The sequence below is a fragment of the Petromyzon marinus genome, chromosome 12 (genome assembly GCF_048934315.1).
Source record: "Petromyzon marinus isolate PM22_M1 ecotype Great Lakes invasive population chromosome 12, UKy_Petmar_22M1.pri1.0, whole genome shotgun sequence".
In the NCBI taxonomy this organism is placed as follows: Eukaryota; Metazoa; Chordata; class Hyperoartia; order Petromyzontiformes; family Petromyzontidae; genus Petromyzon; species Petromyzon marinus.
The window spans coordinates 2,265,198-2,291,015 of NC_133678.1; the positions used below are offsets into that span (position 1 = coordinate 2,265,198).

Sequence of the window (25,818 nt, forward strand, 5' to 3'; positions counted from 1 at the left end):
AAAGTTTTTTTTTTACAAATCCCATCAACCACACGACCTTCTATGGGCACTAATTTCAGCAGCTTTGGGTTCAACGTTTCAAACTCTGGACCGGGTTGTTGACATCCATTGTCTTATCATCAGAGTCAGACTTGCTTGAACTAATGCTGCAGGTGAAGTGCCAGATGTTTATAGGCAAGGGCCCTCTCGATTAAATATTGGTCCTAGTTTGTTACGTAAATTTAACAGGGATCAATGATTCGAATCGGTGACTTTAGATTGTCGAAAGATCGGCGCTTGCTGAATAACCATGCTCCGAGGGCCCAGTGTGCTGCTTGTGTTGGCCAGCAGAGCGGAGCTCGGGCACATCCAAGTGGCCTCATTCTTTGTCCATAAACCTCGCAGCACTGGGGACTCGTTTGAGTTCCTGCCGATCTGTGGGAGGAGGAGGAGATGTGGCCGTGGGGAGATATGGGAATGAGGTGGGTGGGAGGAGAGGTTCACGGGTTGGGTCCCCCTGCCGAGGGGCCCCTTGCTGGCAACGGTGGAATAAAAATTCCCAGTCGATGGAACGGCACTCCGCGGTGTCTCTTAGCTACGCACAGCCGGTCCGTCCCGACGACGACGACGATGAGGTGGAGGAGGTGGAATGCGTTCCGTGGTTCACGCTCCGCGCACCGATGCGTGTGCGTGCGTGCGCGCCCTCCGTCAAAGGAACGATTCTCTGTTGCGAAAAATAGAAGCGGGAAGCCGCTGTGACGGCCGGCCGCTGGCGCGTCGGGTTTGTGTGATGGCCCGATAGCACAAGCGGATTGCGTGGAAAGTGCGTGTGCGTAATGTTATTATTATTAATAATATGCTAATGATAATTTTATATCTTAACTTGAAGCTTTCGTGACTGCAGGAATCCATACTCTTTGGTTCTTTCGGTAAAGTCACGTAGGTAGAATATAAAATAAATCACGACGTTTCGGGCGCAACACAAGCGTCCGTCATCAGGTGGGAAAGCATGGCCTGCTGCTGATGCAGACTGTTTAATTTTATAAAGCGCCTTCCACATTGAACTATCTCCAAGCGCGCCGTACATACAAGTAACTACGCACAAGTCTAGATAAAATCCAATCGGAAATACTCGTAACAATAATAATACTGACAACTACGCTCGCAATAGAGATAGAATGCAGACAAACTATGATAAAAGCTCGTAACAATGATTCGCAACCCAGTAGTGGTAAAGTCCAATCAAATTCCAGTAACAGCCAAAGAACAACAAAGATGTTTTCACGACAGACGAAAGTGGTGCCGATCCAATTCGCACGGTTGGCTCCGCACCACGTGCAGGAAGTCCCACGTGCGCACCCACGTCGCAGTCACAATTCCCGACCGCAGTTCCGGATTAGCGTGCGACGTTCCGCGAGGAATCTGTGCAAGGAGTCACTCAAGGCTATGAAGTGGACTCTCCTACCGGCTGGGTGCGTGCGTTCCGCGCTAGGCTCGCCACGCCTGCCCGGCCGCTGTTTTATAGACGGGAGCAGACGAGGTGCGCGTGGGGACACGGTGACGGGCTGCCAAGGCCTACCCCCTCCTGCCCGCCACCCCCCCATCTGTGTACCTTGCAAAAGCAGAGCTGCTGCTGCTGCGTCAGCATTTCGGTAGCGTCATTGTTGTTGTTTTTGAACGGGGGGGGGGGGGGGGGAATGCACATGAGATGTTTCACCCCACGAAATAAACAGCGTGATATTGTCCATAAACAAAGATGAATCGAGAGGCGTGCGGCTGGGGACAGCCCCCCCCCGCCCCCCCTGCTCCCCAGCGTTGTTGAAGTCACGGCGTGGCGACTTCCTTCCCAGACGCCTGCCGCTCGCTCTCGAGCTCTGTGCTGCGGCGTCCTCGCTCACGCCGCTCGCAACTTTTATCGGAACCGTCAGTCTCGCGCCCCTCTCCGCCCCCCCCCCCCCAAGCATAATTCTACTCCTCGCTCCGTTTATACGGATTAAACAAAAAATACACATCACGAAAACAATATCACTCTTCGCATTACGCCGGGCTGTCCACTCGTTCTGCGCTAGCGTCATGGACCCCACGTTGTGCGGCGAGATTTGGCGTTATCGTTCGTGTCCTCAACTCCGGGTGGTATATTTAGTTGTTGTTCACAGCCGCTGTTGGGTGAGGGCCTCCCCACGCTGTGTTGGTCGTGGGGGGGCTTGGAGGGAGGGAGGTTTGTTTGTGCCATACTTCACCACGCTGGTCAATGCGGGTTGGTGAAGGTCTGGCATCGGTTGGGTGAGATCAGATCGCACTCGCCACTGATGTCGCCCCACAGTCGGGAATTCTGAACTCAATTTGCCAAGTTCATAGCAGCAGTGCGCTAACCACTGTGCCACCACTCCCCCCAACAATACACTCATGTCGGGTACATACACGTTTATTACCGAGTATATTTAAAACTTCACACGGGATATGGGTCCCAGACGGTACGAGAAGCCTGGCTCCAAAACTTCAAATCTAGATTGGTACGAGAATCGTTGATAAGATTTTAAGGTAAAAAAAATGCATTAAATACATTTTCTGTAATTGTATGTTCATTTGTTTTATAGTGCTTTCTTAAAGATATGTAATGGTGTTGTAGCCCGGGTGAAGAGGGGCGGTGTTGTGGTCCTTGCCCAATCCTGGCAGAGCCTGGCTCCAAAACTCAACAAGCAAAATAAACAAAGCGGCTCACGCGTTCAAGTGAAGGGTGAATTAATCGCATTTCAGCGGTGTTTGTACTTGCCATCGTGAGCCACTGTCGGGTCCACGATGGCTCTCCCACCATCTCTCGCTGTTTGTCCGTCTTGCTATGCCTTAGCAGGGTCAACGTTCACCATTCAAGTGCTTGACACAGATTTCGAGAGCGTTGGTTTTTCACCGATCCGCGGATTTCACCGATTGACGTCCATTCTCCCGTCGCGAGCAAAACGTAAACGCATTATCGGTCTTCGTCACGCGCGAAGATCGCCGCGAGCGAATGCAATTAATCAAAACAGAAGAGATATTTAATAGGCATGCAATAGTCTGCCAATGCGTAATAGGCCAGGGGGGTGAGGTGATCATCACAATGGGCAAATGTTGTACGTGCTCGAATACGGCCCTCCTGACGAAGGACTCTTTGAGTGTGACCGCAGCGTTGTTGGTGGAGGGGCCAAATGGATGACCTCGGAAACCTGGGGGTCACTGTGCATTGTGTTCCGTCGGGTGGCGTGAACGGTGGAGCGGTTCACTGACGAGGCTCTGAACAATGGCATGTCGGATGCGTTCAAGTTGACGATGCACACGCGCATTGAATGGCGCGCGCGCGATGGACCAATTATTTTTTATTCACGCAGACTGTATGCAAGCGATGTGCTCATGTTACGTTTGTGTTGATGGACGAGAGAGGAAAATGAACCGAGCCTTGAATTTTAATCGCCACGCCCATGGGGGATGGGCGTTCTCTGATGGGATTTTCCCCCCCGCGCGTGTGCGCTTGCAGATGACGTGGGCGAAGGGGAAGAGATGCAAACCTATCCCTGGAAACACCTGGGTGAGTGGACTTCCCGGAGAGCGTTTATACTGAATCGGCGGCATAGCCATCGAGTGTGCAGGCGGTGCGGCTGCACCGGGCACCACGAAGATGGGGGGTGGGGGCGAGGGGGTTGGAAATTGGGCAGGGGACCCCGCTTATATAAACTATTACAACTATTTTTACTTTACCAGGTAAGGCCCACTGAGCAATATAGCTCTTTTTTTTAGAAGCGACCTGGCCACAAATGATAGCTCAACGAAGTGGCTAATCACGGGAAAATGTTTAGCTGCCAAATACTCTAATAAATCGATGTCCATTCTAAATGTGGAGGAAAAAACCGGAAGACCCGGTGAAAAATCCACACGACCACGGGGAGACGGAACATGCAAACTCCAAATATACAGCAGCAGGTGCCAAGGTCGGGATTGGACCCATAACCTCCTGCACACCAGGCAAGGGACTTAATATTTCCCCACCGTGCTGAGATGTTAACTACCTCGCCAATTCGCCACCATTCACTCGCGCTCGCACACACTCGCTCGCGCTCGCTGACCACACTCCCCCGCTCACACTCGCTCACCACACGCTCCTCTATCAGATGCTGCTGCAGAGACGCGAGCCTCGGGCTGCCCTGGCTGCCGATCCCAGAAGCTGCTGCGAGCCTCCATCTCCGCCCTCTACCCGGTGGCCGCCGGCCTGGCGGTGGCCGTCGCTGCCCTCGCCTGTATCGGTACGGGCGGCGCCGACGCCACGTTCCATCCGCTGCTGTGCATGAAGGCCGTCCCACGTCGCCGCCGGCCCTCGCGCTCTCGCGGTGCCGTAACCTCGCTCGCCGCCGCACGCGAGCCGACCTCGTCGGGGGCAACGTTGCCACGTGTTTGGAACCGTTGGACCAACTTTGGAATGTGGTTGGAATCGCTGGACCAAGTTGGCTCAATGTTCCATGTTTGCTGGGGTGGTGGGTGGGGGGGGGGGGGGGGGAGGGGGTGCGGGGCGGGGGAGTGACCCAGGGTCAGTTCTGGTATCACTCGCGACCGATATTCTGTAACGATGGAAGAGAAAATACCGATGGAAGTGGCCGAGGATCCATCTCTCTCTGTCGAGTGGGGGGGGGGAGGGGGTGGTCTCGGAGTGCCGTGCGTCGAGAGCAACTCCGAGCCACTGGGAGCTTTTAGCCAAACTTGGCGGAATGTAGCCGTAAAACATTGGCGCAGATACCCCCTCCATAGGCTGACAGAGAAATTAAATACAATTTTTTTTGTAATCTGCATGGGGAACACGTGGCTGTGTTTTACATTCACCGTTGAACTTGCGCGCTTTGGCGCTTCCACATCTGCGGCTCCCGTGCGTTCACCAAACCCCGCACTTCACCAGCGTGGTGAAGTGCGGTCAAACAAGCGCCCCATCCCATGACCCCGCACGCCGTGGGTAGGGCCCGTCTCCCAGCAATGCATCGACAAATGGCCGTACGTGCGCACAAAGACAAAGATCCCCCGGTATAGCCTTAACAGAATGTAGGGGCAAGTGCTGTTAGCGAGCACCTTTAAAGGCCGGCACGGCACACGAGGGGGGTAGGTGGCCAACATCACGCCCGGCCGCCTTTGTCTCCCTAGTGGCGATGTTAACACATCACACCAGGTACTCATTTCAGGCTGAGTCGACCTAGGGCCCAGGACCGGTTCAGATAATCATCACCGGTGTTGGGTGTTGGCCAGGTTCATAGCGCAGCATGCTAACCGCTACACTACCGCGCGCGTGTGTGCGTAGTTTGCGTTAATATTTTAACGGTGTTTACGTTAAGATTTTAATCATTTTAATCATAAGCGGATCAGAAGCGTTACGCAAGGTTGATATAGATATATAAAACTACAAAAATGCAGTGAGCGGAGGTGAATTGAGTCGCGAGCACTGAAACGAATTGAATATGCGCTTAGCTCCGACCTGGTAACCGGGTCAGGGGACAGTCAATGATGGTGGAGCGGTTGAGTATTCCAGAGATGCGGTTAGCGATAGGGAGGGGATGAGGGAAGCGTCCTGAACCATCTCCTCTGATAGCTGTAATCATAACAGAGCGGCCCGCTGTACCGGTGGGGGTACCCCCCCCCCCCCCTCCCCTGGGGGTTTATGTCCTGGGGTTTATTTACTTTAATCTCTGATAACCTCTTCTCCTGTAGCACATACGTCTCATTTGCAGCGCTCCTCTCTCTTAACAACCCCCCCCCCCCCTCCACAGAGACGAATATATAAGAGAATTTAAAAAGTCGTTGAGAAATTTGCTTTTAATTTGGCAAGAAAATCTCTAATTGCCGATTCTCACAGACGCGCAGAGCCGACGCGTCGTCACCTCAACCCAGTTGGTGGATACGGAGCGAGAGAGCACCGCCCGAGGCTGCAGTGGTGTTGACGTCAATAATAATTGTTGTTATAATAATAATAATCGTCTCGAGTCGTACGGCGTGTGGTTTTACTGTTGGGAACCATTCTACGGCAGCGGTCCCAAACCTTTTTGGCACCAGGGACCGGTTTCGTGGAAGACAATTTTTTCACGGACCGGGGGGAGGGGTTCATCATTGGGTCTTTCCCCCTTTTCAAAGAAGCTCTCCAGCGACGTTTGTTTGTTACTCATTGTGGCTACTGGAGTTAGCTTGTGGGCTTTACCAACACTGTGACTGAGACGAGTGCGCAGTGCGGGAAAGAGGCGCGGATGGAAGTGGTAAATAATAAAATAATGGGGCGGGCCACGTGCGGACTCACCGCTCACCTCCTGCTGCTGTGCGGCCCGGTTCCTAACGGGCCATGGACCGGTACCGGGCCACGGACCGGTACCGGTCCGCGGCCCGGGGGTTGGGGACCGCTGTTCTACGGCATCCTGGGGGTGATAGGGGAGTGGAGTTCGCTAGTACGGGCGTCTTTAAGAGGATTATTGCACAATTAACCAACGAGGTATTCGATGGTTGTGATCGAAGAACGCACGAGTCGACAAAAAGAGCAGCACAAGTACAGTGAGGGAAAAAAGTATTTGATCCCCTGCTGATTTTGTACGTTTGCCCACTGACTAAGAAATGATCAGTCTATAATTTTAATGGTAGGTTTATTTGAACAGTGAGAGACAGAATAACAACAAAAAAATCCAGAAAAACGCATGTCAAAAATGTTATAAATTGATTTGCATTTTAATGAGGGAAATAAGTATTTGACCCCCTCTCAATCAAAAAGATTTCTGGCTCCCAGGAGTCTTTTATACAGGTAACGAGCTGAGATTAGGAGCACACTCTTAAAGGGAGTGCTCCTAATCTCAGCTTGTTACCTGTATTAAAGACACCTGTCCACAGAAGCAATCAATCAATCAGATTCCAAACTCTCCACCATGGCCACGACCAAACAGCTCTCCAAGGATGTCAGGAACAAGAATGTAGACCTACCCAAGGCTGGAATGGGCTACGAGACCATTGCCAAGCAGCTTGGTGAGAAGGTGACAACAGTTGGTGCGATTATTCGCAAATGTAAGAAACACAAAAGAACTGTCAATCTCCCTCAGCCTGGGGCTCCATGTAAGATCTCACTTCGTGGAGTTGCAATGATCATGAGAACGGTGAGGAATCAGCCCAGAACTACACGGGAGGATCTTGTCAATGATCTCAAGGCAGCTGGGACCATAGTCACCAAGAAAACAATTGGTAACAAACTACGCCGTGAAGGACTGAAATCCTGCAGCGCCCGCAAGGTCCCCCTGCTCAAGAAAGCACATATACATGCCCGTCTGCAGTTTGCCAATGAACATCTGATTTATTCAAAGGACAACTGGGTGAAAATGTTGTGGTCAGATGAGACCAAAATGGGGCTCTTTGGCATCAACTCAACTCGCCGTGTTTGGAGGAGGAGGAATGCTGCCTATGACCCCAAGAACACCATCCCCACCGTCAAACATGGAGGTGGAAGCATTATGCTTTGGGAGTGTTTTTCTGCTAAGGAGACAGGACAACTTCACCGCATCAAAGGGACGATGGGCGGGGCCATGTACCGTCAAATCTTGGGTGAGAACCTCCTTCCCTCAGCCAGGGCATTGAAAATGGGTCGTGGATGGGTATTCCAGCATGACAATGACCCAAAACAAACGGCCAAGGTAACAAAGGAGTGGCTCAAGAAGAAGCACATTAAGGCCCTGGAGTGGCCTAGCCAGTCTCCAGACCTTAATCCCATAGAAAATCTGTGGAGGGAGCTGAAGGTTCGAGTTGCCAAACGTCAGCCTCGAAACCTTAATGACTTGGAGAAGATCTGCAAAGAGGAGTGGGACAAAATCCCCCCTGAGATGTGTGCAAACCTGGTGGCCAACTACAAGAAACGTCTGACCTCTGTGATTGCCAACAAGGGTTTTGCCACCAAGTACTAAGTCATGTTTTGCAGAGGGGTCAAATACTTATTTCCCTCATTAAAATGCAAATTAATTTATAACATTTTTGATATGCGTTTTTCTGGATTTTTATTGTTGTTATTCTGTCTCTCACTGTTCAAATAAACCTACCATTAAAATTATAGACTGATCATTTCTTTGTCAGTAGGCAAACGTACAAAATCAGCAGGGGATCAAATACTTTTTTCTCTCACTGTAGAATGTGATGGCAAAAAGCACCAGAAAAAAACGTTAAGTACAGGTAATCCGTACGTGACGAGAACACGTGCGACTCGAAAAAGACAGAGCAAAAGGTGTGGCAGCATCGAGGCTCAAGGAAGAAATTAGTTTGAGATGCAAGTAATGATTTAATACTTTAATAATAATAAGTTACACTTAGCGCGTTTCAACGAGAGGTCACAAGGCGCACGCTCATGATTTAACCACGGGTACAAATACCGCCCCCCCACCTCCACACTCCCAAAGCACAGAACCAAATTAATCAGGAGAAAATGCCTTGAAGTAAAAAAAAATGTCTTAAGGCGGCATTTAAATAAACCTAGGAACTCAGCAGATCGAATATTCAATGGAAGTGAATTCCACAGCTTGGGGGGAAACTCTGGAAAAGACCCGCCGGGTCACGCATTATGCTCCGTGCTTTGGTTTAACTTTGCGAACGCCGAGATTCGAAGGATGCCTTTAAGCTGCGAGCTTCGGGCAATGAAACTGAACTCCCCTGCGGGTCGTAAAGGCGTCTTCGTCTGGCTGCGGGCATTTCCCCCCCCCGCCCCCCCCCCCAAAAAAAAGTCTGCTTTGGCCCGTTAACGTTCAAGGTAAATTATCCACGGTTAGGGACCGTCCATAAATGACGTCACTCACCTAGGGGGGGGGGGAGTCAGACATTTGTGACGATGTGTGACGAGGGGGTGGGGGGGGGGGTTAGAAATGTGACGTCACATCAAAATGCGCAACTTTAAATAAATATAGACAACACGTTGTACTTAATGAAATCGACTTTTTAATAAATGTTTTCTCCTACAACATCAGAGTGCAGCGCCACATTAAATACGCACTACAATGACAATAGTTTAAAGCGATTTGAAGCGTGTTTTTTTTTGGGGGGGGAGGAGGGCAGAGCTTTGTGATGTCATATTTGAGCGGGGTCTGACTTTTTGTGACGCCGTGTGACGAGGGGGGGGGGGGGTAAAAGATCGTCGAAAATCGCGTGACGTCATTTATGGACGGCCCCTTACGGATAAACGTGGCTTTGATTGGTGGAACGAGTCCAACGGTTTGACGCGCCCGGGATAACGAATGCGCAGGCACCACGTGCACGGTTTGGTTTGAGTTCATTTGACTTTGCGGTGGTTTAAACAAAAAAAAAGCGTTCTTTCCTCGTCGGGCAAAGAGAAAAAAAACGTACAGAACATTTTGCCCGTATCGTAGTCCTAATTGGTTGATGGTTTTGTTGTTGTTGCAAAAAGTAAAAAAAAGCCACTTTTTCATATCAGCAATGAGCCATATGTCGCAGAGGTATAACACGTGCGTCTGAGATCAAAGGCCTGTGTTGTTGCAGTAATTGACCTCCCGTGTGGTGACTGCTCTTGTTGACGTCCTCAGGTACGCAGAGACTGTATAAAACATAAATATATACCACTGCTATATGTCGAATGTTGTGATGTCATGACCTGTGTTGTGTGTGAACGTTTTCCGACTCGGGAAACGAAGGGGGCCGGGCGTGGCGCTGGCTAGGCACCATGTCACGTGACACAGTGCCGGCCTTCGTCGGCCCTTCTACTCGCAAGCAGCACTTGCCCCAACAGTCTGTTGAAGGCTACATGGGGGACTTTTGTCTTTGCGCGTGGATTGCAGTGCTGCGCAGGGCCGACGGCGCCGCGACCGTCTTGCAGGCCGCGCGGGACGAGTCCAGGGGCCGGCTGGACGGAGTGGAGCTGAGTCTCGGTCAACTCGGAGCAGGTGCAGCGCTGTACCCTCGTGGCGCGCCAAAGCGCCGAGAACCACCCCCGATGATCGCGTGCACCCCCCCCGCCCTTCCCCAACCCCCCCGTGCGTCGCTTTCACACGCGGTAACACAGAGCGACGTTTCCGTCGTTGCGTAAGCGCACGTTCTGAACAACGCGCAACGTGTGCGGACGGAGCCCCCCGGCCTCTGTGCGTCGTCCAAGCAAACCGTTGGCAGTTCCTGAAGAAATGCATTGTGGTCCTCTTGTTGGAGGTCACCATCGAAATGCGTTTGAGATGTGACCCGGCTGACAGCGGCATCAGCATTGCAGAGACAGACAACCGGTGGACCGATTTCGTCATTATTAGGACTCGTCAATGCTGTGTGGTCGCCAATGTTCGCTGCTGCAAGGTCTGCTTCTGGGAACCACGCATGGACGGTTGGAATACTCCCTGCTTAAGTAGCCGCTCGCCGTTGTTTTAGCCGCTCGCCGATTACATTGGTGAAGGCGGAATGCCACAGCCACGACGCCATGGGCCCCGCGCGGTGGCGCAGGTCCCGTGGCTCCACCAGCGCGTTGGGAGGCGAGGTTTTGGTGGGTCACGCCGAGGGTTTGTCAAACTCGTGGACCCCTGCCAGGGTGCGTTAAAATCGCTAGAACGCTCGGTAAAATTTGCATTGACAGGACAGACAGTTATTTTCTTCGACAGCGGGCTGCCGGATTAACACCTCGAGACAACGCGAATCCAAGATGTGTTCACGGTGTTAAGAATGTGGAGCAGCGTCACCGTCGTTCACGCAAATTGCTTCTCTCGCAATCGCCGAGGGACCACGGATGCACGAGCGTGCGGGGAGGGGGCGGCAGCAGCCGGGCGTTGCGATCTCCCCACCCCCCCTCCCCCCCCGTTCTCCGGTTTCTTACAACGGCCCAAACGTCCCAATGTAGCAGGACCCTCCGGAATAATCATAATAATACTTTCGTTTTTTATAGCGTCATTCATACCAACAGCATCCCACAACGCCGCGCAGTAATGATACATTAGGACCAAATCCCATTTAAGCCTTTGGCTACGTACGGCGGCAAAGACGCCCAACACACACGCATACACACGCCGAGCATATGAAAACCCTACGACTGCCAAGCACCAAAACAAAAAGCACAAAAACAACAAAAGAAGAACCGAGTCAATCAGGCGACGTCAAAGGAAGAGTATCGTACTCAGTGTTGCCACCCCGAGTAAAAAAAATGATAACATCTCTTAAATTATAATGACTAATACTCGTGAGCACGATGCGGTTCATTTCTCACGCGACGTCGCGTCCCGCCCACCCCGCCCCGGCCCCGCCGCCCGCGTTCGCCCCCAGGCTGGGACACGGGGGCAGAGATCTCGGACGTGCGCGCCCAGCTGGGCGGCGTGGCGCACCACCTGCGCCGGTACAAGCTGGCGGCGAGGGAGCGCGCCGAGCAGCGCGACAGCTTGGACCGTCTGGTGAAGCTGAACGCCGAGCTCGCCTCCGCGGTGTCCGGCGCCAGCGTCTCGGTGCGGGCGCTGCACGCCGCCGCGCTCAGCGCCGCCGCCGCCGCCGCCGCCGCCTCGCAAACCGACCCCGACCTCGCAAAAAGTACGATTGCGCCGCGCGGTGCCGGCGGCGGAGAGATGTTGATTGCCTCGGCTGGTAACGCGGGAGGCTGTGGGTTAAATCCCGACCCCTGACGCCTCCCGTATATTTGGAGTTAGTGGTGTCTCTCTCTCTCTCTCTGTCCCTCTCCTTGCGCTCGCCGGGATTTTTTCTCCGGGTCCTCCAGATTTTCCCTCCCCATTTCGAGACGTCTGAGAGAGGACCATGTGGTGAGCGAGCGAGTGCGAATGTGAGCGAGTGCGTGCGAGAGTGGTGGTGAGATGGCGAGATAGTTAACATCTTGCCACGGTGGCGAGATGTTGACTACTTTGCCTGGTGTGTGGGAAGCCGTCGGTTAGATCCCGACCCTGACGCCTGCTGCACATCTGGAGTTTGCGTGTTCGCCCAGTGGACGTGTGGATGTTTTTGTCACTGTCTACGCACGGTGCGAAAGAAGTTCAACATACATACATATGTTCCTCCACATCGATAATAAACACGCGCTGCCTGCTATACATTTCCACACGATAAGCCGCTTCATTGACCTATCATTTGTGGCCAGGTCGCTTCTGAATAAGAGCTAATTAGCAGCTCAGTGGGGCCTTCTTACCTGGTAAAAATTAAATAGTTTATAGTTTAGTTCCACCACGTTCGCTAGCGTTCCAGGATGGTGAGTGCAGCAGCAGTGGCAGCCGGAGCGTGAACCCAGAAGGGGGATCGGGTCTCGAGCCGGCGGGACGCGGTGACATCGTTGTGACCCTCTGACCCCGGAGCGGCGGTTTCCAAGACGGCGACGGACCTTGTCGCGACGCGCCTCGCTTCCCCCTTCCTGCGTCTGCCCCGTGGGCCGTGAGGGGTGGAGGTGTCGCTGCGCAGGACCGTGCGGGAGGAGCTAGAGCCAGCGGTGGACGAGGAGGCGCGGGGAACGCGCGCCCTGGAGGCGCGGCTGGCGCAGTGGCTGGCCGGCCCGCGCGCCTTCCTCGCCGAGACGCTGGAGCGCGGCGAGCAGCGGGCGACGACGCTGGACTTGGCGTTGCACGCGACGCTGCGGCAAGCGGAGCGCTTCGGCGGGGAGGACGAGGAGCGGCTGCTGCTGCGCGATGCCATCGACCAGCTGAGCCGAGACGCCGCGCAGGTCGTGAGAGGGAGCGAGCGTGTGAAGGAGCGGGCGATTTACACCTCCCCACCCCACTCGCCCGCCCCTCCCCTCCACCCCCCCCCCCCCTCCTTCACCCCCCACAATATTGTCAGCCTTTCGGTGAACTCAGTAAATGTGTTTTCCATGTGAATGTTGCCAATTGCCATGTGCGGTCTTCCTCAGTACGCCGCCGTCTCCCGTAACGTTGCTAAATTATCGCAGTCTGCGTATTTTTTTTCTCCCTCATGGATCGGCCCGACAACAGCTTTGTATATAGAGGACCGCAGAGCTTTGTGAGGGAATTTGGCACCCGCTCACTGCGTGGCTGCTGCCGCCTCTCCCGCTCGTCTGTGGTTCCTCTTGGCGACTCTCAGTCGTCCCCTCTCTCTCTACGAGCGAATTACCGCACGGTGAAGCTTTGCAAATTTTATGTTTTTATTTTATTATTGTGTTATCATCTTCATTCAGAATAGTTTCTTGCACCTTGTCGTAGCCGGTCACGCAGAGGTCTCTGGCGGAGAGTCGTGTTCATCTTCACGATTCAAGATCCTTCCTCCACTTAGCAAACCAAAAAAATACGAAAAATGTACGCCCGGCCCCAGAGCGATACGTGTAACGATCCGGGCCGTCGATTGAACGCATACAGTAAAACCTTGTACAGTAAAACCTTGTACAGTAAAACCTTGTACAGTAAAACCTTGTACCGTAAAACCTTGGATTGCGAGTAACTTGGTCTGCGAGTGTTTTGCAAGACGAGCAAACATTTTAAATAAATATTAATTTGATAAACGAGCGAGGGTCTTGCAATACGAGTAGTACGTGTACACGCATTGTCTGCCGAGCGTCACGTGATCACAACTGATGTACGAGTGCTTTGATATACGAGTGCTTTGGATTACAAACACGTTTCCGGAACGATTTGTGCTCGCAATCCAAGGTTTTACTGTACGTATGTCTGTACACTATGTTGATCTTCTTTCCCCTCGTAATGTAACCAACCGTGCTCATCAGAGGTGCGGGGGAAGGACCATCAACTAAACACAAAGAGCATGCCCGGTGTTGGCCGAACGTTCGATGTTTACTCGGCAGGCGCCGGCCTACGTAGAAGCTAGGGTTTGGCCGGGGTGTTCATTACGTTCCTTGTGGTAGGGCCCCAGGGGTCGGCAAACAACATAACAATGGACGTCATGTGAGGTGAACGTCGTGTGAGATGAACGTCGTGTGAGGTGAACGTCGTGTGAGGTGAACGTCGTGTGAGGTGAACGTCGTGTGAGGTGAGCGTCGTGTGAGGTGAACGTCGTGTGAGGTGAACGTCGTGTGAGGTGAACGTCGTGTGAGATGAACGTCGTGTGAGATGAACGTCGTGTGAGGTGAACGTCGTGTGAGGTGAACGTCGTGTGAGGTGAACGTCGTGTGAGGTGAACGCCGTGTGAGGTGAATGTCGTCTGAACGGACGTTGTGCGAATTCACCGCCGCGTTTTCCCCGCGGCGGTGCGTGCCACAGACGTCGGCGAGCGCCAGGGAGCACATCGCCGAGCTCGAAGCGGCCGTGGCCGAGATGCTGGAGCTGACGGAGCGCGCGGTCAACGTGTCGGCGGCCGCGAGCGCGCAGGACGAAGCGCTGCAGGTGAAGCTCGTGACCGACGTGCGAGGGGAATCGATCGGCACGCTCGCAATACGTGCATTGGATCGACGGTTGCGGATCCGCGGTGTGATTGGTGGGTGTGGTGGGATCGTGCGTGTGGTCAGAGGGGGTGGCCTGAAGGAACGGTCACGGATGATACTCATTGGGCTTGTGCTGAATCCATGTGTTCAGTTTGCCAGGTAAGGCCCACTGAGTTATGTAGATGTTTTTCAGAAGCGACCTGGCCACAAATGTAAGCTCAACGAAGTGGCTTATGATGTGGAAATTCATAGCAGCCAAATACTCTAAACGCTTGTTTCTAAATGTGGAGGGAAAAGCCGGAGGATCCGGAAAAAAATCCACGCGACCACGGGGAAACGGAGCATGCAAACTCCAAATATACAGCAGCAAGTGCCAGGGTCGGTATTGGACCCATAACCTACTGCACACCAGGCAAGGGACTTAACATTTCGCCACCGTGATTAGACGTTAACTACTTCGCCAATTCGCCACCATTCACTGACGCTCGCACACACTCGCTCGCTCACCACACGCTCCTCTCTCGGATGCTGCTGTAGAGACGCGAGCCTCGGGCTGCCCTGGCTGGAGGACGTGCAAACTCCAAATATGCAGCAGGCGTCAGCGTTAGGACAGAACCCACGACCTCCTGCATACCAGGCGAGAGAGTTAACATCTTGCCACCACGGTCACCACGGCAAGGCGTTAAAGGGAGGATACCCTGCATCCCGCATATAAAGTCCTCTTTTGGAAATATCCCTTAAAATATAATAAAATCCTACATCCAAAGCGCAATGAATGAGCATCGCATTCCCAAAGCTCAGACACTTAAGGGAACCCTGACTTGTGCTCAGCTACGTCTCTGAGGAGGTGCCCTGAAAATTGTTGGTAGTCCAAGTAAATATAAATAAATATAGATTTATTTTTTTCCCTCGCTGCACAGACGCGTGCTGTGCCAGGCAGTCCCAGTTAATAAAAGTGCTCTACTGATGGCATAGAGTTAGTTGCCAACTCAGAGGTGGAATAACCAGGACATATTGTGGGAGAAGTAGACCTCACAATACCAGAAGTGGCGAGTTCTACACGTGAATACATGGTCCTGAGTTGCGTGCAATTATTTCCATTATTACTAAATTAACAAAAACCGGGAAAACACAAACAGATATCCCAGGATGGTGGCCCCCTCAACAAGAGGACGATCCTGAGAAAACCAGGAATGGGTGGAAATCCTCGTGTTACGCCTGAGCAGCCTGGGAATTTCAAGGTCCCGGTGGCGAGATGTGAATTACCTCGCTTCGTATACAGGAGGTTGTGGGATCGATTCTGACCCTGACGCCTGCTGCTGTATATTTGGAGTTTGCGTGTCTCTCTCCCCGTGGTGGTGTGGCATTTCTCTGGGTCCCCCGGTTTTTCCCTCCACATTTAGAATAAACATCGTGCGTTCAGAATATCTGGCTGCTATAAATTTCCACGTGACGATGAGGCACTTCGTTGAGCTCTGATTTAGGGTCAGGTCACTTGTGAAAAAGAACTACAGTGGTACCTCGGTATACGTCGTTAATTCGTTCCAGAAGGTAGGAGGACTTACACCGAAAATGACGTCTACCAAACGAATTTTTCCCATAAGAAATAAAGGCAAAGGAAGTAATCCGTTTCAGAGTATAAGAAATAATATTTAATATGGCATATTATACATTAATGGGGTTGTATAACATAATGTAGACACTACTTATTACTAAAATGCGTACGTACATTAAAATGAATGCATAAATAAATTAAAATAAATGCATCAATTAATTAAAATAAATTGAAATAAAAATAACATCACTTTACCTTGCTGAGAGGAGTTGATAGCCTACGAGGACGGTGGTGAGGAAGGGGAGGAGGAGGAGATGTTATTTTTTGGAAGGAGAGTCCCCTGCCATTCAAACTTCAGGAAGCTGAAATTCTGGAGGTTTTTTTTCTCTTTCGTTCTTTTTTCTTGACTTGGACCTGCTTGAGGCTCACCAGGTTTGAGTTTTACTAAAAACCTGTCCATTGAAGTTTGTTTTTTGCCTTCTTCTAAGAATGTTCCTGAAGTGTGACATTGTCTGGTCATTCCACACAATACTGTAGCGGCTTGTTGACTGAGGAGCGGCGCTTTGTCTCAGTCGTGAACGGGGTATACACGGGGACGCGGCGACTCATCCTGACCCATACAAGTTCTAGCAAGCGCGTCGTATCACAAGCAAGACGTCGTACCCCAAGACGTTGTATCCCAAGACGTCGTATCACAAGACGTCGTACCCCAAGACGTCGTGTCCCAAGACGTCGTACCCCAAGACGTCGTATCCCAAGACGTCGTATCCCAAGGCGTCATATCCCAAGCAAGGCGTCGTATCCCAAGACATTTTTTTCTTGTCAAAACACGACGTGTACCAAATTCGACGTATTCCAAAGCGGTCGTATACCGAGGTATGACTGAAATAGCAGTTCAGTGGGCCTTACCTGGTTACAAAAAAAGGCTTTTAATAGGTTTACATTCCCCATGTGCGTAGGACTTGGCAGAGCAGCTACGCTACGCGGAGAAGCAGATGGAGGTGAAGATGGAGAGTGTTCACGCGCGCCTGGAGATCCAGGACTTGGAAGTAAGTGAGGCCAACCACCAATCTGGGACCGCGGTAAAGCCTCTCGCCGGGGCGGGGGGGGGGGTCGGCAACCTGCTGGCCTGGATCCGCATGCAGCGGCCCGTTAAGGAGCTGCTCCGTGGCGTTATTCACGTGCATTGCGGCCCTTTAAATATTTATTGTTTTTATTTACCGAATTCGAAAAAAAATATTATCTACTTGTTATTTCGGTTGCCGATCACCGGTCTCACCAGTCCACCCGCCCCACCGCCGGCGACGTGGTGAGTCGTTCAGATTTGGGCCCGCGATTCTGTAAAACAAAGAAATCGTGTGATTTCCTTCGTCTTGCTTGTATTGTCTCTCTTACTTGTACTGTCCGTCTGGAGGTTGCTGCCGTGCAGCTCGACAATTGCACGCTCGCTGAATGAAGGGAGTACAGGAGCTGCGTGAAATTCACAGTAAAATTGGATTCGGTTTGCACCGAGCGGGCAACTCCACTCGATCCCGCCGCCTATTTCAGCAAGCCAGCTGGATGCAGGATGATCTGTAAATCGGATCGTGTGAGTGAAATGCGTGTTGTATATGCACGTATGTACGTTGAGCTTCTTTCGCACCATACGTAGCCAACCTTGCTAATCGGAGGTGCAGAGAAAGGACACATATATAAACATATACATAATAAATTCCAATTAATGCTCAGGTGTAATTGTCAGGCTCCTTGCCCTAGTCTGAAATTCCATTACCGTGGAACTGACCGTGCACGGGCGAATTTCATTCAAAGGCAACGCGGCCGCCCAGCGGTGGAGGTGACGCTACCGCCCCCGGTCTCTCTCTCCCTCCAAACACGCGCACGCCAGGTGCAGAACGTGCGCATCAGCATGAACGGCACGGAGCAGCACCTCGCCAGCCTGGCCCTGTACCTGAGCGAGGTGGTGAGCGGCGCTTCCGAATCGTCGGGCGTGACGTGGGCCGACATGGCACGCGTCTCCCACGCCGCCACCCTGGTGGGCTTCAACCTGCGGGTGATGCGGGCGCGGCAGATTCTGCTGTCCGACCGGCTGCACGCGGAGGCGTCCAATTTGTCGGCGGCGATGAGTGAGCTGAGGCTGCTGGACCAGGACAAGGACGTCATCGCGCACGGCATCACAGTCACCGTGCAAGGTTGGAGGTCGGCGCATCGCGCGCGCTTTCGGATGCGCTTTTGCGGCCGTTTGGAACGCTCTTCCTCCCGATATTAGGAATCCACTGGAGCTTTACACTTTTGCATCATCTCGATTGACAAACTCACTTCTTTAGAAGTGAGTTTTGTGTTTAGTTCCTTGTCCTTCCCCCTTACAATTGGCTATGTACGGTGTGAAAGAAGCTCTGCATACATAGGTCGATCCATCGATCTTAAATTATAGAACAAGATAAAAAATGCTGCCTTTCCCACGTTTTGTCTTTCGACGTGTAAGTATAAGTTTTTCATTCCATATCTGCTGTACATTAGACTCGTTCGATTATAACATTAGATGATAACAATAGTTCCAGATCAGTCTCGCACACAACTGTCAGCACACACTGTCTGTACGTAGACATAACGTGGATACCACTGTAATTGTGGGCGTGCATTTCTCCTCTCTTTGTCTCCACCAAGGCTTGCCAGGGCCCCGTGGTGAGGTTGGTGACACGGGCCCCTCGGGGGCATTGGGCCACCAGGGCCAGAAGGGCGACGTCGGAGACCAGGGCGCCGCAGGACGCCCCGGGCAGAGAGGCGTCTTGGGATTGCCTGGCCAGGAGGGGGTGCAGGGCCTGCCAGGCCCTAGAGGAACCCCCGGCAAAAGGGGGGAGAAGGGGGACACGGCAGTTACCGGCTTCGTGGGGCCCGACGGACCCAAGGGGCTCAAAGGAGAGGAGGGTCTGTTTGGCGATCCGGGCCAACCCGGCCCGGCCGGCATTCACGGCCCCGAGGGTCCCCCGGGCTTTGTCGGGCCGCCGGGCCCCGCGGGAGAGATGGGAATGCCTGGCCAGAAGGGCGACGTGGGCCCCCCCGGCATAGCCGGCCCTCTCGGTGCGCCGGGCTGGCCCGGGCCGCCCGGCGACCCGGGACCCTCCGAGCCGGAATTTGAAGACGCGTCGGAAACTGCCATGGATGCGTGGGATGGCACCGACTCTCCGCCAGGGACGGTTGGCCCCGATTTGCCGGCAACGGTGGCGGCGGGGGCACGGGCCTACGATCAGAGTACGTCTGGCGGCGAGGAGGCGTCTGCTCCGACGCCGGAACCGCTCGCGACCCCGCCGGATCCGCTCGCGACCCCGTCGGAGGAGGCCCCGATGGTCGGCGATACGCCATAGCGGCGTGCAGCGCGTTGGCACGGTGGACCCTCGCGAGCTGCCACCACCACCACCCACGGTCCGCATCGCCGCATTTTCTCCATTCGAACGGCGAATTCGCCCGATAATTGGTAAACACGTCCGCCGTGTGACGTAGGGAGTGCCGCTTTGCATTAAAACGGAGACGTTGCTGTGCGCGTGAATGCGCGTACTGCACGCGTGTGTACCCAACGTGAGCTGGAGATCGCGCATTTAAATTAAATTGAGAGAGCTCTCGTGTGCGTGTGTGTGCGTGCGCGCGAGCCGTTTGCTATGATGTGACGTGTTTTGCCACCGTGGCGCTTGTGTCATGCTGAGTGCGGTTCGAGGAAGTTACGCGACGTGTCGAAAGCTCCCTGGGACAGGAGGTCACGGAGAGAGACCCAAGTGTTGTGGCTTAACTGCCCGGGATGACCGACGGCTGGATGGCACCACCTGTGCTCGCCACTGTTACGCTTCGCACGGGACGCTCGCGTACATGCGCGCGAGGTCCGATTATGTGACGTGGGATGCGTTGCCAACCGTCTGGCATTTGCAGCGTGTAACGACTTACTTTCAACACGGCCGATTGGCAAATGTGATAAGGTTTATAATAGAGGTTTTTTGGGTTAGAACGTGCAAATATATAAATGTGTCATTAAATCCGCCACCAACCTACACAGCCAATTACCAATTCGTTACTAGTACAGCACACCGGTGTGTTGGAGAGCCAGGCCACAACATTTACAATCTGAGTACGACACATTTATATATTTACGCGATCGAACCTGTGTTGTGGATGATAATGTTCGCGAAAGCCTCCTGCGTGTTAAAGTGGTAAGGTATATCGTGGTGGGTCACCGACATTGGGAATCGGAGAAAACCTTCTCCGAGAGGAGGGCAGCACGCATGCCGATTGGTCCATTTGTTCCTGACGTGTCGAGCCATTTAGATTTTGTTTGATCTTTTGGGGACGAATTCTGTGGCGCACACCCTGTCCTAACACAGGCCGGGCTTAGAATAAGACAATGAGTGATTATTCGTGCGACCGTGCAGATATTTCGTGACCCTATGTACACACACGTTTCTCAATAGCTTAGTTATTTACATATTACAAAAATATATATAAGTTATATACATAAAAATGATATACGTGTGTATATTTGAGATATTATCCTTCAGAGTGCGGTTCGCGTGCACTTTATTTGCCGCCACTTTGGCAGCTGCCGCCCCTCTCAATTTGCTCCCCGCTCGGGAAATCGGCGTGCGCTTTATCACGGCTCATATCAGTTCCTAGGATCAAGATGTACATGTATATAATAATAAACACAATTTATAATGCACACATACTTCGCGCATCGGAGGCAGTGTTCGATCGAGAATTGGAATGGCGTGGAACCAGAGCTCAAAATTCTCTCGTACGCTAGGATGAACAGGCGAGGGCCCGGGCAGGCGAGAGCCCGCGTGGACGAGGGCCCGGGCAGGCCAGGGCCTCGGCAGGCGAAGGCCTTGAGCCGCTGCTTGAAGGTGGACGATTGGATGCTGCTGCTGCTGCGTGTGTGTGCAGTTGGTCAGAGTTCAAGATAGCTGTCGGTGCAGCTACGGTGGAACGCCGCTAAGCCAGGAGGACACTCCTGGTTCTGGGCACGACGAGCGGATCGTTATATCCGCTCTGTAGGACGCGGTGCTTTGCCGCGGCCAGTTGAGTGAAAAGGTTTGAGAGGTACGTGGCGAGACTTGGAGAGAGCCGCAGAGGGCTTGGTGGCACAGTATCGCGTTGCTGTGCTCTATCCTTGAGTCGATGGGGAGCCAGTGCAAGGTTTTTAGCGTGGCCATGGAAGCCTCATCGCCGTGCACTAACGCCGAGGACAGCTGTAGTTTTGCCGAGGTGTTTGCTTGAAATCCGAGTAAGGAAGGGCGTTGCAATAATCAAGACGAAAGCCGACAAGTGCTGTGAGCCGGAGACTGTCTGCAGTGGCCGGAGCGAACATTGGGCCGACGTGCCACGAGGCACATCGAGTCGGTTCCTGTGTCGGACCACGGTTCCCGAATGTTAGACGGTCGATCGGTTCGCCCGGGGAGGGGGGGGGGGGCCCATTCGCTACAGCCGTAGCGTTTGGGGTCGTTCACGCTTGGGATCTTGCCCAGAACGCTCTTGCCAACTGCTTCGATGTTGTTGAAAAGAGGGTTCTGTGCTTTGTATTTTTTACAGGTTTTTTTTTTTTGCCATCCCTTGTAGAAAGAGGACGTTCACGATGTAGATATTATTGTTGTTGGCTCGGGGTGGTTCTCACGGGACCTGAGGGTTTTTTTTTACTCTTTCCGTGAATCGTGGCCGTGAATTTTTTTTGTTCCCCCGTTGGCCTCTCACGGATCGCGTCTGGTGCCGATCTAAAGCCACGATGCTCGATCCTCGACCCACGATCCTCGACCCACGATCCTCGATCCTCGACCCACGATCCTCGACCCACGATCCTCAGCCCACACACTGGCACATTCAGCAGCCAAAATGCAATTCGGATGAGAATCAGAAAGTGTATTTATACCGGGGAAATCCGATGAGCTATAAAGTTATATTTTTTTTCACAGACATCCAGTAAATTGTCAAGAGTGACCGGGAGACGACGGCCACTCGGGCTGCTACGGTCACCCAGCGCACGCCGCCGTCGGCGTCACGGTGCTCTCATGCTTTGACTCGCTACCAAGAGGCCGCCGGGTTCGATCTCCCGGCTCGGCAGCTGAAGCAATTGTGCCAGTCTCTCACGTCCCCCGGCGCCCCAGTAGGCCGCGTGCGGTGGGGGGTGACGTGCGGTGGGGGGTGACGTGCGGTGGGGGGTGACTTTCGGTGGGGGGTGACGTGCGGTGGGGGGTGACTTGCGGTGGGGGGTGACGTGCGGTGGGGCTACGTGCGGTGGGGGGTGACGTGCGGTGGGGGTGACGTGCGGTGGGGGGTAACGTGCGGTGGGGGGTGACGTGCGGTGGGTACTCGCACATCTTCCAGTGTGGAAGCGTAAAGGCCATGTGGAAGCGGGGCGGCTGTCGAGCTGAGGCCATCCCATCCAGCAGTGGCACGAGCAAGGCGTTTGCAGGGCCGCGCATTCACCTTTTGTCGGCTCAAGGTAAACGGGGAGTCTCTAGGCCGTGGTAGGGCTGTGGGTGTGTCGCGTGGTGTGCCTCGAGGTCGCTATCTCTGCTCCCACGGTCCCTGCGGAGTCTGACCCCCCCATGCCCCCCCCCCACTGAGCGGGGGTGGTGGGAGGGCATGCCGGGGGGGGCATGCCGGGGGGGGGGCTGTGCAGGGGGGGGGGCGTTGTCACGCTGACGGACGAACCGACCGACCGATCCCGCTTTGGAGTTAATCGCCAACAGCTGCGCCGCTTAATGATCGGTCGCCTCCCCCGTGGCACGCGGCAGGTAACTCGCATTCACAACAACAGCAGCGGGTGATGATGATGATGATAATGGTGGTGGTGATTATGATAACAATGCCCATTGATTAACCCCCTCTGAGAGCCTCGCTGTGAGTCTCAAGGTTGTATTTTTTAGGAAGGGTCGTGCCTTTTTAAGATGTTCAGCAAATCCCGCGTTCAAAGAGGGTTTTGCTTCGTGTTTTTCGGAGGAAACTGGAACACCTGGAGGGAAACCCATCACACGGATTACGTGCGTGACGCTCAAAGCCAACTAAACTATATTTTTTATTTTACCATGTAAGGCCGACTGAGCTGCTATGTAGGTGCTCTTCTTCAGAAGCGACCTGGCTATCACAAATGATAGCTCCACGAAGTGGCTGATTGTGTGCAAATGTTTCGCTGACAAATACTCCAAGCGCGTGATGTTCTTGTTTCTAAACGCGGAGGGGAAAACCCCGGAGGGGCCGGAGAAAAATCCACGCGACCACGGGGACAGAGACACCGCATCATCCACATGTACAGATGGATTCAAAGACTCCACTGCTGTGATTTTGTACTCAGATCTCCCTTGGAAAATGTGACCGAGTTGTAATGAAATGTACTCGCATCTCCTGGCCAACTTACGGCTCACGCAAGGCTACGGCAAGCACCTGGTCATTCCCAGCCATCCGTCATCCTATTGGTGATCAGGCCCGAAGCTACTTCGGTACGCCGAGGTCTCTCGATGGGGTCGCTCGCGTTCGGGGTGATTTGGTGACAGGTGTGGATGAGTTAATGAAATATTTAGCATCTTTTAAAAAAAATAAAGATCCCTCGAAATGCCAGATCCGTAATTAAATCAGCCGCATGTCGCGTAGGCTGTACATGTACACGTGCGGAACTGTGCAATATAACACACGTGTGGCTGACCCGCTCCAAATCCCAACGTGCCATCTGTCCGCACCCTAATTACGCACGAGACGCGATGCAGCTCAAATAAAATGAGGTCGTCCCTGCAGCAACACACACACACAAAAATTAAAATCACTTACAGATGTGTTCGCGGGCACGCTATGCACCAGGGAGGAGATGCCATAGAATCCTTAAAAACATATTGAGCAATGGATTGATGGTCCTTTGTCAATCTACTGCTGGATGAAATCCTTCCCTACGCCATGTCAGTCATGGGGTGGGGGGGGGGGAGTTGTTTGACCATACTTCACCATGCTGGTCAGTGCGGGCTAGTGAAGGGTTCGGACGAACTGCTTCGGCTATCGCTCGACACTCGTGTCAAGCCGGCTGGCCCAGGTGCCGTTAGCGTACAAAAGTGTGTCACAATCTAATTGTTTACTTCGACGGGATGAATCCGATAAGCGACGAAGCTCTTCGTCACCGACGTCTGTATGTGATCACACACCCTGAGCAAAGCGCTGCACCCTTCCGAAGACAGTCGAATCCTGGCAAGACTTGGCTGAGAGAGAGAAAATATGACACACTCACGCCCATAATCAGTCGGATCCACGTTGCCTACTGTACGTGCAGACATTGTGTGTGGAAAAGTTGTGTGCAGGACTGATCTGGTACGATTGTAACCGTCCAATATCATCGAACGAGTCTGATGTACAGCAGATATGGAATAAATAAAACAAAAACTTCCTACTTTACACGTCAAAAGACAACACGTGAGTAAGGCGGCATTTTTTATTTTGTTCTATAATAAAAGATCGATGGATCGACCGATCGTCGGATCGACCTACGTATGTAGAACTTCTTTCGCGCCGTACGTAGCCAAGTGTGGAGGGGGAAGGAGAACGAGCTAATCGCGCGCGTGTCTTGCGTCTTGTCCGCTGGACATCGTCGACCGGGGCACGTGCAAAGCGCCAGGAACGCGCTGGGTCCTCCTCCTCGGGGGTTTCTTGGCAATGAGCTGGAATTTGTAACTCCACTCCACTACTCCTCACCACCACCACCCCCCACTGGCCAAGATCGCGTTTTTCTATTTTGCCAAAATCTTTATTGGAAATGGCTCCTCTTTCAAGCGCTTCCCGAGGCCGTGTGTGTACGACGCGCCTAAGGGGGGGGTGGGATGTGGTGATGATGATGATGGCGGTGAGCATGATGATGATGAGCGATGATGGTCGTCTCTCTTCAGTGCGAGAGAGATGAGGGGGCCTGCAACAGCAGTGGCGGTGGTGGAGTGGGGAGCGGTGGTGCAGCGGTTAGCGTGGCTGCGCTACGAACCCGGCGACCTGAGTTCGATTTCCGCTCACGGCCAACAACAAAGGTGGCGATTATCGGAACCCGGTCCTGGGCCTCCCCTAGGTCGACTCAGCCTCAAATGAGTACCTGGTGCTCTGTGTTAAAATAATCGGCACTGGGAAGAAAAAGGCGGTCGGGCGTGGTGCTGGCCACCTACTCCCTCATAGGTTCACAATAAAGGTTTTTGGGTTAGATCGCGTTATTTATAAATGTGTCGTAACCCTCCACACCACCCAACACGGCCAAACAGTAAAAAATGTGTCACGTTTACAAAGGACTAATAGTTCACAACTTTAGCCCACCGGTGTGTTGAAGAGTGAATCAACATCATTTAAAATTTGAGTACGACGTTTCGCTGGCAATTACATCCAGCATCATCAATTCCTCATAGGGGAAACACTAATTTACGGATTACTAACGTAGCATATAATCACAATAACACATTACAACTAATTACTAATATACAACTCATTACTAATCATTACCATTGACTGATTACCAATCGATTATATAATTACAATACCCCCCCCTCCGCCTCAAATCACCGCACCTGAATAAGTTAAGTGATGACGTCACCCTGCTGCTATATTTAAGACCGGGAGCAAGTGAGGGCTTTACCATTCTGGCGAATTGCCTGATGATGTTGGATGTAATTGCCAGCGAAACGTCGTACTCAAATTTTAAATGTTGATTCACTCTTCAACACACCGGTGGGCTAAAGTAGTGAACTATTTGTCCTTTGTAAACGAGACACATGTTTTACTGTTTGGCCATCTCGGGTGGTGGAGGGTTACGACACATTTATAAATAACGCGATCTTACCCAAAAACCTTTATTATGAATAATATTGGTCGCGAAAGCCTACGTGTTAAACTCCCTCATAGGTGCTAGCTAACAGCACTTGCCCCAACAGTCTGTGAAGGCTATATTGGGGATCTTTGTCTTTGGAGGAGGAGG

General features: G+C 52.8%; 1 protein-coding gene across 2 annotated transcripts in view; it reads left to right on the forward strand.

The window, feature by feature from the left end:
* LOC116941694 (collectin-12-like) overlaps nucleotides 1-20,562 on the forward strand; it is a 28,194-nt gene extending 7,632 nt beyond the window's left edge. The window contains exons 2-10 of one of the 2 annotated variants that reach the window (XM_032953030.2): nucleotides 3,491-3,541; nucleotides 4,122-4,253; nucleotides 9,786-9,890; nucleotides 11,242-11,499; nucleotides 12,351-12,631; nucleotides 14,139-14,261; nucleotides 16,814-16,903; nucleotides 17,740-18,050; nucleotides 18,519-18,681. In XM_032953030.2, coding sequence (XP_032808921.2) covers nucleotides 3,491-3,541; nucleotides 4,122-4,253; nucleotides 9,786-9,890; nucleotides 11,242-11,499; nucleotides 12,351-12,631; nucleotides 14,139-14,261; nucleotides 16,814-16,903; nucleotides 17,740-18,050; nucleotides 18,519-18,540 — 1,373 coding nt within the window. In that variant the 3' untranslated portion in view covers nucleotides 18,541-18,681. Of the gene's footprint in view, nucleotides 1-3,490; nucleotides 3,542-4,121; nucleotides 4,254-9,785; nucleotides 9,891-11,241; nucleotides 11,500-12,350; nucleotides 12,632-14,138; nucleotides 14,262-16,813; nucleotides 16,904-17,739; nucleotides 18,051-18,518 lie in introns of both variants that reach the window. The other variant, XM_032953029.2, reaches the window with a different exon arrangement.
* The last annotated feature ends 5,256 nt before the right edge of the window (nucleotides 20,563-25,818 follow it).